The sequence below is a fragment of the Grammomys surdaster genome, unplaced genomic scaffold, assembly GCF_004785775.1.
Source record: "Grammomys surdaster isolate TR1022 unplaced genomic scaffold, NIH_TR_1.0 126051, whole genome shotgun sequence".
Taxonomy (NCBI): Eukaryota; Metazoa; Chordata; class Mammalia; order Rodentia; family Muridae; genus Grammomys; species Grammomys surdaster.
The window spans coordinates 926,626-941,226 of record NW_021620862.1 but is presented as its reverse complement, the minus strand read 5'-3'; the positions used below and the strand labels follow the sequence as shown (position 1 = coordinate 941,226).

The following is a 14,601-nucleotide window of genomic DNA, read 5'->3' as shown; positions in this document are numbered from 1 at the left end:
CCACCAACTCTGCAGGGAAGAGAATGAACATTCATACGGGTGTTTTAGAAGGTTATTTGTATGGTCAACTGCTTCATAGAGATTTACAATGAAAAGGTAATAAAAGCTAGACGTGGTGGTACATGCCTATAATTCCAACTCTCATCAGATGAAGTCAGGAGGATCATAGGTTCTCGGAGCACAGAGTGTCTCAAAAACAAAACAGAACTTTAACCAAAGGGGTAGAAGTTTGGCTCAGTTAGTAGTATGTTTACTTGGCCTATGGAAGACCATGCAGATCAATTTACAGTAGTACTGCATGTGTACATGTGTGCCCTGGTCTGATTCTAAGACATGACTCAAAATATATAATATATGGAACACTTTTCAAAATTCTTCCTTAATTTATTCCGTCTTTGCCTCCAGACAATTTTTGCAAGCCAACACCTGACTTAGAGGTGTCTTGGTCATAAAGAGTTATTTTGAACTCCAAATCCTTATCTTAAAAAAGACAGCAGATTGGAGGCAGAGTGGTATTTCCTACTTTTTCGTTGACATGATCACCACAGCAGTGTGGGTAGTCTGGTTTCTGCAGCACTGATTTCTATAACCTTTTAAAGTTTGTCATTATCAACACTGGTGGGTCACCACAACATGTATTGTCTCTTTTAAAAGTCAGTTTGTCTCCATGAAATATTTCAAAGGAAATGCCAAACTCTTATAACAAATCATATCTGCCTTTCTTAGTTAGGCATCAGAGGGATGCCTCTTCCCTCATTTGTTTTCACTCATATTTCATTGCACTGTGATTTATCAAAGTCAATGTTCACTTTTATACTATATTGATAATTTCCTTATAATTTATAAGAAGAATGTTTTACAGAGATTTCTTTTCTAAACTAGTTCGATTGTATATTTTTAGAAACATGTGTCACAGGAAGTAGGCTTCAAGTAGGAATCTGACATTAGGCTAGAACAAAGAAGTAATTTTAGGTAGAAATCTTAATCTTAGGCTACAACAAAGAAGTACTCTCAGGCAGGAATCTAAATATGAGGCTAGAACAAAGAAGTAATTTCAGACAGGAGTCTAAATTTTAGGCTAGAACAAGGAAGTTTTCAGACATGATAATAACCTTGGGCTAGGATAGGGAAGTAGGCTCAGATACTTTGGTCATCCTGATAAGCTTTTAGAAACAGTGATCATGGGAGTGTTCACCTAATTGGGTTTAATGCCTTGTTTTTTCTTTGACTATTTGTGTTTATTGTATTGCTTGTTCCTTGACTGTTTGCATCTATTGTATTGCTAGTTCCTCAACCTAGAACTGACATTAATATTTGCATGTAATCAAATTGGTATAAAAGCATAAAGGAAGAGGAGGTATAGGATACAAGGTTCTAGGGAGAGAAAATGGGGAAAGGGGATAATATCTGTAATAGAAAAAAAAAGCAAACTAGGACAAGCTCTTTCTGCTTCTTGGATTAAATAACAGATACTTAAATACCAGATTAAACTAAAGCAGCCTGAATGGCTATAGTGTTACAGAACCAAAACCAGCCCCAGGATGAACTCTTTGGACCAGGATCATGCCTCATTTAACCCTTATTTCTATGTCATGCCATCTAGAAAATCTGGTCTACCCGAGGGGTCAAGACGGGAGATAGAAAGTAAGATTGGAGACTGGAATTTCTATATCTGTTTACCAAACAACTGGAAATAAACAACAAAGCATGAGAGGAGATTCAGTAACTGAGTTCAATAAATCATTCTATTGCTTCTGTGCTTTCCAATAAGCCTGGCTCTGGGCTCCATCTCCTGAGAATTCTGTTGAAGGCATCAGATTCCAGCTTAGGGCACCACTGGCTTCCAATCCAACAGGTGACAAGGGGCCATAGCACTCACATGATTCTATTCAGTGATGCTCCCCTGGAGGAAGCAATCAAGATGAGCCAGGAATTAGGCAAGAAGCACAAGGAATTATAGAAATAAATAACTTATTTGAATATATTTCAAATTTTTGTTTGCCACATTAAGAAATCAACTTTATCCAGTGACTCAGGAGACGTGACGTGTGTGTGTGTGTGTGTGTGTGTGTGTGTGTGTGTGTGTACCTGAAACACAAAATTCATAGTGGTTATAATATGTAATACTGGAAAATTTCTCTAGTCTTTTTGAAATTTCATGATTTTTTAAAACATTTAGAATGAAAGAAAATTGGTGCTTCATAAAAAAAAAAAAGAAAGAAAGAAACGTGTCATGAGTTGATAAGAATTCTTTCAAAATATATAATATTATATCTTTCTTGGGATTGTAAAAAGATATAAAATTTACTTTAAAAATCATGGTAACTAATACAGGTACATCTGCTTTATGTAAAATATTTGTAGAATAATGGAATTTTGAATGTTGTTATATCATGAATGTTTAAAATCTCCATAGAACATTTCAAATAGTTATGTTTTCTTGAAGCAAGCACTGTATTCAAATGTATTATTGTTCTAAAGTTTTACTAGTAACGATTACATTCAAATAGATCACACATTATTTAACGTTTTCATAGCTCTCTGCTTTTTTTTCCCCTAGCTTTAAGTGTTTTTCCTAAAAAATGTACTCAGCAAGGATTAAAACTTAGGGAACTGAGATGCCATTGTTTATGTAACTATGTCACCAACTCTCTCTTTTAGATAAAATACTGGCAAATACAGTTAGATAGACATCGGTTAAAAATGTCAAAAGTTGCTGATAGGTAAGTATTTCAAGTTATCAACATAATTTACTTTCAAAGATGTATTTATTTTTATTTTATGTGCATTGGTGTTTTGTCTGTGTGTATGTCTATGCATGTGTGTACTAGTACCCATGGAGGCCAGAAGAGGCATTGTGGTCTCTTGGAACTAGAGTTATGGATTTTGTGAGCCACCATGCAGGTGATAGGAATCGAACCCAGGGCTTCTATAACAGCCTCCAGTACTCCTAACCACTGAGCCATCCTTCTAACTCCATGCTATAAACTGTAGTCATATGACAACTGTGTTAAAGATGTGAGGCAAGTGATTGGAGGGGAGTGGAATAAATTGTTGAGACGTTTGCTGGGGTGTGTCTTATTTTTGCTTATGAACAAACTTTTACAGAAGTCTTTTGTCATAATTGAAAGACAACAGAATAATGATCTTCTGACACTGTAGAAGTCTAATCCTTGTGGAGCCAAGAATCGGGTTCATGGAGTAGTATCTTCTCACTCCTAGTGGAAGAAAAGAACCTTTTAACTTAATTGGCTCGTATTTGGCAACCTAGTGACTCTGTAAATTCATTTTTAACATTCATAATCTACTCTCTTTGTAAATGTTAAGATTTGGAATTAAACTCAGATTTTAGATTCATATTTTCTTAATTTAAAAAAATCTATGTTTGTGAAAATAAAACAACATCAAATGTTCAGTGAACTTTAAAACTTCCAATGGCTTATTTCTTTTCGATGTGGATTGTTAACAAATGAAGCAAAACATGGATATTATGAACATCCTTTGGGTCCCTATCTTTGCATAGAGGATGTAACTTAGAAAAGAAAAGTCTATTCTTAAAAATGTGTGCTGTTTGCTTAGTGAGTCTACCAAGCTCTTTTCTGCAGCGTTATCCATCTCTTTTTTCCTTTTTTGGTACCAAAAGATAATAGTAATTTTAGCCAGTGATTTCTATCTGTATTTGAGACAAAAACAAATCTCTTCCAATTCTTTCCTCAACTTGACTTTGAATGTTCTGGCTAGTCAGGACTGGAATGAATCTTTGTACTTCCTGCTCAGGTAGTGTGGACCATGCGATCTTTAGAGGAGCTTATTCACTCCCATGCTCAAGGCTGGGAAGTAGAATCCTGATCTATCTGCCAGAACCATGGAGACTTGTTGCACGTGGGTTGTGGAAACATGGTAATTACCATTCGATTCCATTCCAATGTAGTGGTTGTGGATTCCCCTGTCCACCATTTTTATTGATTCCCTCACTTTAAACCAGAAATAACTTCAGGGTAAAAAATGAAGCTGGAAATGTTTTTGTTTTTTCCTTCTCTGTTTTTTCCCTAGTCTACTAAGTTATACGGAACAGTATGTAGAGTATGACCCGTTTCTTGTACCGCCTGATCCTTCCAACCCATGGCTCTCAGATGATACGACTTTCTGGGAACTTGAAGCAAGGTAAAGACTATAGTTGCTTCCTTCTGACTATGTCAACTATTTAAGAATGTTCATGAAATAAATAGCAGAATCAAGAGCTGACTCCTTGGAAAGATGATATTCCTCTGCTCTATTTTCCATGATTTAGCATTGTTGGTCAAAAAGAGATTTTTAGGCATCGGCTTCTACACTTAGATTTGCCCTGTTTCTAGAGTGCTGTTCTGCCATCAGAATGGGTAGAATCCAGTCTTGGAAACAAAGATGGAGATGTAAACCACTATGTTAAGTAAAATAAATTGGACATTGACAGAAGAGAACCACATGCTCTTACAAAATATAAAAATGATTAAACTGAGAGTAAGTGGTGGTTCACAGAGGCTGAGAGAAGTAAGTAGAATGAGGCACAAGGAGAGGTTGCTCAATGGACTTTAAATAACAGTCTTATGGGGAGTAGAAGTTCTGATGTGCTGTTGGACAGTAAGATGACAATTGATATCTATGTACTGTGTACTTGAAAATTTTACATATTATATATAATCAAATTCAAATATAAATATGTATGAATTTTAATAGATTTCAAAACATAAATTTAATTTTAGAAATAAATTTATATTGCTGAATGAACTGGCCCAACATTATGGATAATATTTTAAATATGAGTTAGTCAAAATCAGATCTGCAGTTTTTAAAATTCAGCTCCTTGCTATTAAATCACTTGAAAATTCACATAGTGACTCAGGCCTGTGTTCAGTCAAAATTGATGGTGAAGCCACACTTCTTTAAGACCAGTGCAAACATGCTTATATAAACTCCATTTTAAAAACATATGAACTCATCAGAAACACAGAGAAGCAGACTTTTAAAAACCCAGGCACAAGGTAGAACTCCAGGTTTCTTTGGAGACTTCTGTGGGGCATTGTGGCACCAGTCTTGAAGCTCATTCGGGAGTGATCGCATATCTCTATACAAAGACAGTAATAATATTCAACAGGATACCTGTTTTGTTTTAGGCAGAGTCTCCTGTAGCCCATGTTGGCCTTCAATTCATTAGATAGCAAAGGATGATCTCCAGTTCCTTATCCTTCTACCTTTACCTCCTAGACATTGGGACTAAATACTACATACTGGGAATACCACACATGGATACAGGTTGTATTTCTGGGCCGTTTCTCTTGTATCCTGCCATTGATCTTAAACATCTACAATTCAGAAGTCTTTAGTCACAGCCTTTATACATATATTTATAAACAGACACACACAAACATATACACACATACACAAACACACACACATATACACATAATGTGTATATACATATACGCATATATAAAAAGCTAGAGCCCCCAAATCTAATTAAATATGATTTCATATTTAATTGCAGTAGAATTACATGTAGTAATGAGGCCCTCCAGGCACTGATGCATTATTCCAAGGAAGACCTACACCACTGTATAGTGGTTGAAATGGGGCTCTGGGTAACAGTGGCTAGATTTTTGTCCCGTACTCTTTGTATGACATGGCATCAAGTTATAATTCTTTACACACTAGCTTTATCTATAACATTAGAGAAGGGATACCAGTCTCATAAAGTTGCTAAGACTCCCCTCAGCCTCTTAGTGGCAGATGATTCCTCAGGGTTAGATTGTGTATTAATCTAACACATTCCTCACTGTGAAGAATAGCCAGTCGGTAATACAGTACTGTTATAGAAGATAAGTTAAAGACAGGCATTCTTCTGTGGTATATATAATAAAGAAAATAGGAATTGCCCCAGGCATGATGACACATATGTTAATTCTAGCTCTTGGGATCTGTGGATCTCTGTGAGTCCAAGGCCATCCTGAGCTACAAAATGAGCTCCAAGCAAGCCAGGATTCCAAAGTGTCCTTACCCACCCCCAAGAATGTTATTGTAATAGATGGACTATATTTAGCTTTGTTTTTCTCTTTCACAGCAAAGAACCAAGTCAACAGAGGGTAAAACGATGGGGTTTTGGCATGGATGAGGCACTGAAGGACCCAGTTGGGAGAGAGCAGTTCCTTAAGTTTCTAGAATCAGAATTCAGCTCAGAGAACTTAAGGTAAGTGATGTTTTGTCATTGTGAGTCAAAGAGACACTGCTGTACCTAGTTATTTTAGACGGAATGGACCTGTCACTCTCATAGTATCACATGATGTAAACAAATTTCATCTCTGCCACTTAAAGATGGAAGAAAGAGTAGCAGGACAGAAGCATCCATCATCATCATCTCCTTTCATTGTTTATTTCTGTAATGCCTCTGAATTTGTTGGCAATATAAATTTAGAACTTTAACTTTAGAACTCCCAAATTGATATTTTGACAAAATAGAAAATGACTGTATTAGTCAGTGTTCATGTCATAGTGTCCAACAGAAACAAAGGAGGAAAGGCTTATTTTGTCTGGCAATTTCAGGAAATTTTACACTTTCATGGTGGAAAAGCAAGGCAAAGCAATTCAGGTCAAGGCAGTGGCCAGTGGAAATGTGTTGCTGAGATTGTTCATATCATGCAGGTCTTGAAAGCAGAGTGCAAGCACACACACACACACACACACACACACACAAACACATTAGATATGTCTTACATATATGCATGTATATATAAGATTATATAATATATATTTGTTGTCGACTATATGCCTATCATGTTTCTTTACCAAATGATAAAACCCTCAGCCTTCTAACATAGTACTACATGTACTATAGTACATGCACACCATAGTAATGAAGACATGAGCCTTGGGAGAGAGTTGAATTACAAAAACAGGCAATAGTATTTGTACAGTTATTTTAAACATCAGCACCTACTTTTCAATATAAACTTTCAGTCTCACTTCTTCAGTAAGAGAGTGAATAACTCAAAGATCTTAGACCAAACATCTAAGGGAAGCTTTATTATTGTGTGCCTTTAAACTCGGTTGAGCAATTGATCAGCCTTTTAGCTAAGATCAAGAACAACAGAGCTGTAGCGACTAATGATGCCTGGAGCGGAGAAAGAGACCAGGACACTTGTTTTGGCCACTGGCTCTAGACATCATTCTCATCTGCTGTAGTATTTTCTACTTCAAGAGGTTCCCAGTGGATGTCCATAGCTCTGCTTAAGACGAGGGAAACAATGTTTTCAGTCCATGAAACATTTTTTTCCATTGTGAGATTCTTCATTCACTGTTCCTTTTAAACCCGTTATTTTGTTTTTACATTATCATGTCTTACTAGGCCCAGTAAAATTCATTTATAGAAAGATATTGGCATTTATTTCTTTTCATGGGAACTAAGCTAGACAAAGAACTGTTGAATTTCTTTAGGAGATAATCAGAAATGGCCATAAAGGTTGCTGCTGTCACACAGTTAGACAGATAAACCACAGTCTGACCTGGAATCCTTTCATTTTCTCTATATTTGTCTTAGATTTTTGTCTGTGCTTTCTTGTTGTTTTATGGATTTTGGAGAGTCCTAGGGATTTGGGGGGTGGTGGATACTAGTGAAAAATTTCAAACCTGAGCCTACATCATCAATGATGAAGTACAAGAATGAATTATTAATAACTCAAAGAAATGATATTTTGAACATTTCAGTACACATGTGTATGGTAGGATGAGTATCCCATTGTTTTCTTTCTTTCTCACTCTTTCCCTTCACCACCTTCTTCTTCTTCTTCTTCTTCTTCTTCTTCTTCTTCTTCTTCTTCTTCTTCTTCTTCTTCTTCTTCTTCCTCCTCCTCCTCCTCCTCCTCCTCCTCCTATCCTTCCTCCTCCTCCTTCTCCTCCTCCTCCTCCTCCTTCTTCTTCTTCTTCTTCTTCTTCTTCTTCTTCTTCTTCTTCTTCTTCTTCTTCTTCTTCTTCTTCTCCTTCTCCTTCTTTTGTTTGCTTTTTCTTATTGTTTTTAAAGAAAAATATTACCATTGCCCTCTAACAACAACAAAAAAGCTCCTATTCTCATAACTACAGTTGAGTGGTGTTTGCAGATAAGAACACAAGTAGCCCCATGGGATGGGATGCTGACACTGAGTCCTTAGAGCAGCTAGAAAAGAGGGATATGTAACACAGAGCAACCCCAGACATCTTAGCAGAAATGATTCGGAGGCTGAAACTGGGTGATGAGAAGACAGCTGGACCAAAACCGAAGAGCAAAGATATTGGGAAGCAGAGTAGCCTGTGAACACTGTGCTTCAGGAAGGAACCAGATCACTGCCAAGTCTATAATTTCTGTTACAACTTTGCTAATTTTTTTGTTAAACCTATATCATACTAATATTCCTGAGGGGAGATTATACATATGTCTAGCAGGGCTAAGGTTATGGCTTGGTTAGTAAAGTGCTTGCTCTACAAGCATTAAGATGTATGTTTGATCCTCAGAATCTATGTTAAAAAAGTCTGAGTGTGATGGTTCATATTTTAATCATAGGGCTTGTGTAGTATGAGTGAGACTCTAGGTTTAATCCCTGGTATTTGGATTGGATTGTTGATATAATTCAAAAAGTAAGAATGCTTCTTTTGTAAGCCTGGTAGCATCAGTTTAATCCCCGAGACCCACAAAGGAAAGAAAGAACTAACGGCCACAGCACATTCACATTAACATATGATACACACACATACATACACACACACACACACACACACACACACACACACACACAAACACACAATACGCACAGATACAACATACCATACATACATACACATGCACCACATAGACCCAATACCACACTTACACACAATACCACACACATGTATACACCACACACATACCATATACACACCACTTACATACAGATACAAACCATACAAACACACCACACACACACACACACACACACACACACCTATACCACACATACACATACACACCCTGATAGTAATGTGGATAACATATACAGAAACATGCACATATAAATATTAAACATGTCTTACATATGTATATATATGAATATGTATTTCTTGAATTATCTATTATATGCTTATCATGTTATTTATTACATGTAGGTAAATGATAGAAATACACAGCTGTGGAAAGCATCTTGAATTCCCAATGTATACTATGTTTTATATATACTTCTCTGAGAATACTATAGTATTTCTCCTTCATTATTTTGATAGATATGAATCTAATAATAAAAATTTACATTGTAAGTATCTGTACCTTATTTCATAGATAATCAGGACATGTCTGAATCAGTTCAGCATTTTGTTCAAGGTTACACTGCATGAAGTAGCATTCATGTTTCTTATGAACCAGTATAAATCTACTGTCCATCTTTCGCCAAGTCTAAACAATACCCTGGTTTCCACACAAGTATCTGTTTCCACAGTAAAGACACAGTGATTCAGACAGCAAGCAGGATTGTAAGTTGCAGTACAACAACTCTCAGGGCATCTTTATCCAAGCAGCAGCAGTCTCTAGACTCTAAGATCTAGAGGACCTGCTATTGAGGGACCATGTTACTCTATTTATCAGGATGGAAGAAGTTAAAAGATATTGCTTATCTAACTCTGCTACCTGTTCAAACACACCCTCTTTCTTCTGTTGCCAACTTTTTGTGAAATCAGTGTAGCAATAGCATGAATTTCATCATTAAGCATGTAAGTTGTGCCAGGCACTTTGAGATGTTCTTACAGTTATGTAACCTACATCACTGAACTAGTCACTAATTCTCTAGGAACTAGGATATGGGCTTGGAAATGGGCTTTTTCATGCCACTATACTGATGAGGAAATCAAGATGCAGGAATGTCAAGGCACTCTTAGAATCCAGCTGCTATTAAGGGAAAAGTGGGATTAAGGGAAGAGTAGTACCCTCTCCATTTTACCAAACTAAGCCAACGGTGCCAACAATAGCGATGAGAATATAGAAGATGATGCTGTTTTTAGGGAAACAGTGTGAAGGAGGGGTTGTAAGAATGGGCCAGCCTTCAATAAATCATCTAATCTTTACATCTTCAGTTCCGTACTCTCTAAAGTGGAGAGCACATCACATTATGGGATTATTGTGATTGCAAATACTCAGAATATAGTATCTGCACCAACATATGCCTGTTCATACTCACATTAGCACATCAGCGACTGGTTCCTTTACCCTTACAGATTTCCAGGTCCATTTAATTTCTGATGTCAGCACAGGTAGAAGAGCTTCCCCTGGATCTCATTTTTCCATCCACATACCTCTATATCAGAACTCTTCTCAGCTCAGCATTCTCAGACTGTCTAGTGTACACTACCTACAGAAACCCCAGTGTACTTCCTAGCATTGCAGCTGTTTCAGTGTGGATGGTTTTCTTTGTTAATGCTCTGCTTGAAGATAAAGCCCTTTCTGTGTTGCTTCAGTGAAATTGAAACTAGAATCAGAGCTCTGGCACATCTGGTTTTAATAAAAGCCGGTGAATATCAGTGGTTTTCAATCTTTCCTACTAAAGGGTTTATGAATATTGGGGAGAAAGAAGCATGAAAATCAAGAGCTCAAGGTCATCTCTAGTAGCATAAGAAGTTCAAGATCAGCCTGGACTGCCTGAAACCCTATATCAAAATCGTAAACAATAAAACAAGTGAAAAAGAACTTTTATGTCTTTGAATATGACAATTGAGAAAAAAGAAACCTAATGGGGGTCTAATATTGGAATCTCAAGATAAAGTGAGCTTGTTAGTTTAGTGAGTGAACATTACAAGAATTTTCCTTGGCAACTTCAGAGCACTCAGGTGCCATGGTGTTTTGCAGGTTCTGGCTGGCGGTGGAGGACCTGAAGAAAAGGCCCATCCGAGAGGTCCCCTCTCGAGTGCAGGAAATATGGCAAGAATTTCTGGCTCCTGGGGCTCCCAGTGCCATTAATTTGGATTCTAAGAGTTATGACAAGACCACACAGAATGTGAAGGAACCAGGACGATACACATTTGAAGATGCTCAGGTCAGTACATGGTGTAAGCTCTCAGAGCCACCACTAAGCCAACAGTGCTCTGCAGTATTTAAAGTTCACATAACTGAACATAAAATAAGTTTCACTGACTGAGGACAGAACAAAGACATTTCAAAGTAAGTCATTGTTTAATCCCCTGGGGATTTTTTAAAATATAAATTTAATGTTTGTGTGTGAGAATGACATGGCCATTCACAGGATGTGGTACTGTACAACTGATGTTTCACTAGACTTGGAAGACAGCAGAATATGTAAGTTCCCCTAAACTGGTAGAGCAGAAACTCACAGAGTTAGATCGAGTCTGAGTTGAGTGTATTCTTTTCTTGGCTTGACTTCTTTGCCCTCAACATCCATCAGTAAAAGACAAGAGAGGCTAGGGTGTAGCTTGTCAGTAAAGTGCTTATCTGAATGCATGAGGATGACAAACATGACACTATACAAGCAAAATAAAAAGGCAAGGAATTGAAGATTTGTCACTTACACTAACCCAACAACTAATTTCATGAATGAGCCCTGAGCTAAAGTAGGCGTGGAAGATGATTTATCATGGAATTGTCCCAAGGGCAAGATCTGCCTGGGCTGCCTGATTCTCCCAGCAGATAGTTGCACAGATCCTCTCCAGCCACTGTGCAGACCCAATGTCACTTTATCCACTTTGGGGCTTGGAGTCATTTTTCAAGAAAGCAAACTTATTTCTATTCTCAAATGTTCCACATAAACTGTCATGTTGATTTGAAGCTATTTTAAATGTCCCTTTGACGAAATTCTATGTTTTAAATGACCACATATGTTCTTTTTTTCCTCCTCAGTAGCTCCAAGCCCAATATAAACATTGCTCTGGGAAAGAAATGATGAACTGAAAGATTCCAATGTCCTGTATGCATTGGTGCTCTTATCAGCATCATGGTTGCTATTTCTAGCTACTTCTGCATTTGTTCTTTAGCAGCCTGAGTGTTCACATCATAGGGTTTCATTCTTCCATTAAACTGAAAGAGGAGCCCCTCATCCATTCTCTCTTTTCAGGAGCACATTTACAAGCTGATGAAGAGTGACTCATACCCCCGCTTTATAAGATCTAGTGCCTACCAGGAACTTCTACAGGCAAAGAGAAAGGTACTGGCTCTTTGTGACCTCTCTGACCTCAGTTCCTAGTTATAATTAACCAGACAAAATGCCTCTGCTGGGCCAGGGTTTCAGTGGAATGGTAAGTATGTATTCTCTGAGACCTTTCCCCAAACCCATCCTTTTCTAGATACCATTTAAATTGGTTTTGTTTCTGTTTGCATTTTGCTCTGTGTATTATTTTTCATTTGTTTTTGCAGTTGTCCTTTTTTTACGAAGGCTATTTATGCTATCCTCATGTTTAATGTTAATCCTGAGCATTCCTAGTTAAAGGAAATGAAAAGCCCAGTACAAAAGAAGAGGGTGCTGATACTTGAAGCTAGTTTTGTTAACTTACAAAACTAGCATGTATATTTATAGCAAAACATAAAATAACCTTTTTCAGGGATTGCTGATGAGGTGCAATAATATTAACAGATAAATATTTTCATTTGACTTATATCCAATTTTCTTAGAATCTTGAAGACCTATTTCAAACAAAGATGGTAGGTGAGCACATTTGGGAAGAGTTACAGTAGACTTCATTAATGAATTAATCTTTTAATCAGTCTCACTGTCCATAAATCTCTTATATGGCCAATACAACAGTAAATAGAAAATCTGTAGAGAAAAAGCAATATCATTCATTATTTTTTAATGATAACACAACATAGATTCTTAAAATTCTGAGCTCAAGCTACAGTTCTATTATCATTTGGAGTAATGAGTATATTTTTCATAGTCCATTGCCTTTACAAATTAAAATTGTTCCAAGTGGCTACACTGCTCAGTGTGGCAGCTAAATATCAAGTACTCATTCAACACAGCTACAGGCTTTAATGAGAAATAGAATCAAGTGAAATTTCCATCCTTTGAGTAAGGTCTAACCTGAAGCAACTCTTTATCAAATCAATAATATCAACAGAAATTCAACCTTCTGGGAATATTAGGAATCAATTCTAAAGAAACCCTACTAAATTTTCAGCTATTTAGGCTTTACAAATGTCAGCATAAAAGCTTGCCACATCTGCTACATTTCTGCTTAACTTGATTTTGCTTTAAATTTCACCATTTTGTTTTCTCAAGTATATATTTTTTGTTTTTTTTTTTTAATGGTAAAAATCATGAACAAAGAACTTGGGTCCAGTGATGAGATACATCGCTCGGCGACCCCTTTGCCGTGTGGGCATGGGCTTCATATGTGGTCTTATCATCCTGTCTTTTTCTGTTCTGTTTTTCTTGCCTTCTTTAAAAACCTCCCTTGCCTCCCTTCACCCTACTCCCTTCACTTACCCCACACGTTTAAGTCTGGAAACTCAATGGATCGCAGAACATCTCTTGAGAAATTTGCACAGAATGTGGTAAGTTTTACTTTTTTGAGGAATTACAATTGTTATCTTCAGTGAAAATGTTCCTATTGTTAGTCCCATTGCCCACCTTGTATCCCTTGACACCAAAAGTATTGTCTCTATTGAAACCCATAATCCTGCTTCCTGCTTATCTTTCTCCCCAAGCCTTTATAGAGTAGAAACACAGTTGGCATGCAGGAACAACCGCATGAGCTGATCTAAGGTTTGGAAAGAAGTGTCTAGCATGGTGTAGACAATGAAGGAATAAGTTCCTCTTTGTGTCTGTGTTCCATGTATCCTTTTCCTGATTAACAACAGCTGCATGCAACATTTTGCTCTTACGCTCAACGCTTCATTATGTTTAAAAGATTAAGACAATGAAAGTTCTGTGCTTTCAACCTTTGAAAAGAGAAAATGATCAAATGAGAATTTCAAAGCCAAGTGGTTATGGAAGCAAGCTGAGCTCCCTACCTTTAAAAAGGTCCACTGGTGGACCTTTAAAGGCGGTGGTGGTGCACGCCTTTAATCCCAGCACTTGGGAGGCAGAGGCAGGCGGATTTCTCAGTTCGAGGCCAGCCTGGTCTACAGAGTGAGTTCCAGGACAGCCAGGACTACACAGAGAAACCCTGTCTCAAAAAAAAAAAAAAAAAAGTCCACTGGCATAAGGCTCTTGTTCTCCATTTTCCTCAAAGGTATTGGAAATTGTCACATTAATCTAAGAAATCAGTAACTTTCCTCCCAGAGTGTTCATAGCCTCTCGCCATGTGTTTTGGTGATATATATTTGTTTGTTGGATTCTCCTGTTATCTTTATTTTGTTTATCTTGATTTTTTTTGTACTGTGCCAGCACCTTTGGAACTTTCTAACATTGTGTAAGCTCAAACTAAAGACTTCAACACATTTATTTTTATAGGGCAGAAACATCCCTATTTTCCCATGCCATAAAAACTGTACACCAACACTGAGGGCCAGCACTAACCTGTTATGAAAAGAGGTAGAAGAATCTTGGTTTCTACTCAAGTTTGTCTGCATCATCTGTGGAGTCGTGTGGTTAGCTCCATGCTGCTCTTTGTGTGTGTATGTGG

General features: G+C 37.3%; 1 protein-coding gene across 6 annotated transcripts in view; it reads left to right on the top strand.

Moving 5' to 3' along the window:
* The window catches only part of Rgs7 (regulator of G protein signaling 7), a 397,879-nt gene that overhangs the window by 365,968 nt on the left and 17,310 nt on the right, over positions 1-14,601 (top strand). For 3 of the 6 annotated variants that reach the window (XM_028755245.1, XM_028755243.1, XM_028755242.1), the window contains 5 exons: positions 2,662-2,723; positions 4,054-4,164; positions 6,098-6,223; positions 10,871-11,057; positions 12,090-12,179. In XM_028755245.1, the coding sequence (XP_028611078.1) occupies positions 2,662-2,723; positions 4,054-4,164; positions 6,098-6,223; positions 10,871-11,057; positions 12,090-12,179 (576 nt within the window). Of the gene's footprint in view, positions 1-2,661; positions 2,724-4,053; positions 4,165-6,097; positions 6,224-10,870; positions 11,058-12,089; positions 12,180-13,474; positions 13,529-14,429; positions 14,511-14,601 lie in introns of those variants that run through there. The other 3 variants (XM_028755240.1, XM_028755241.1, XM_028755244.1) reach the window with 3 other exon arrangements.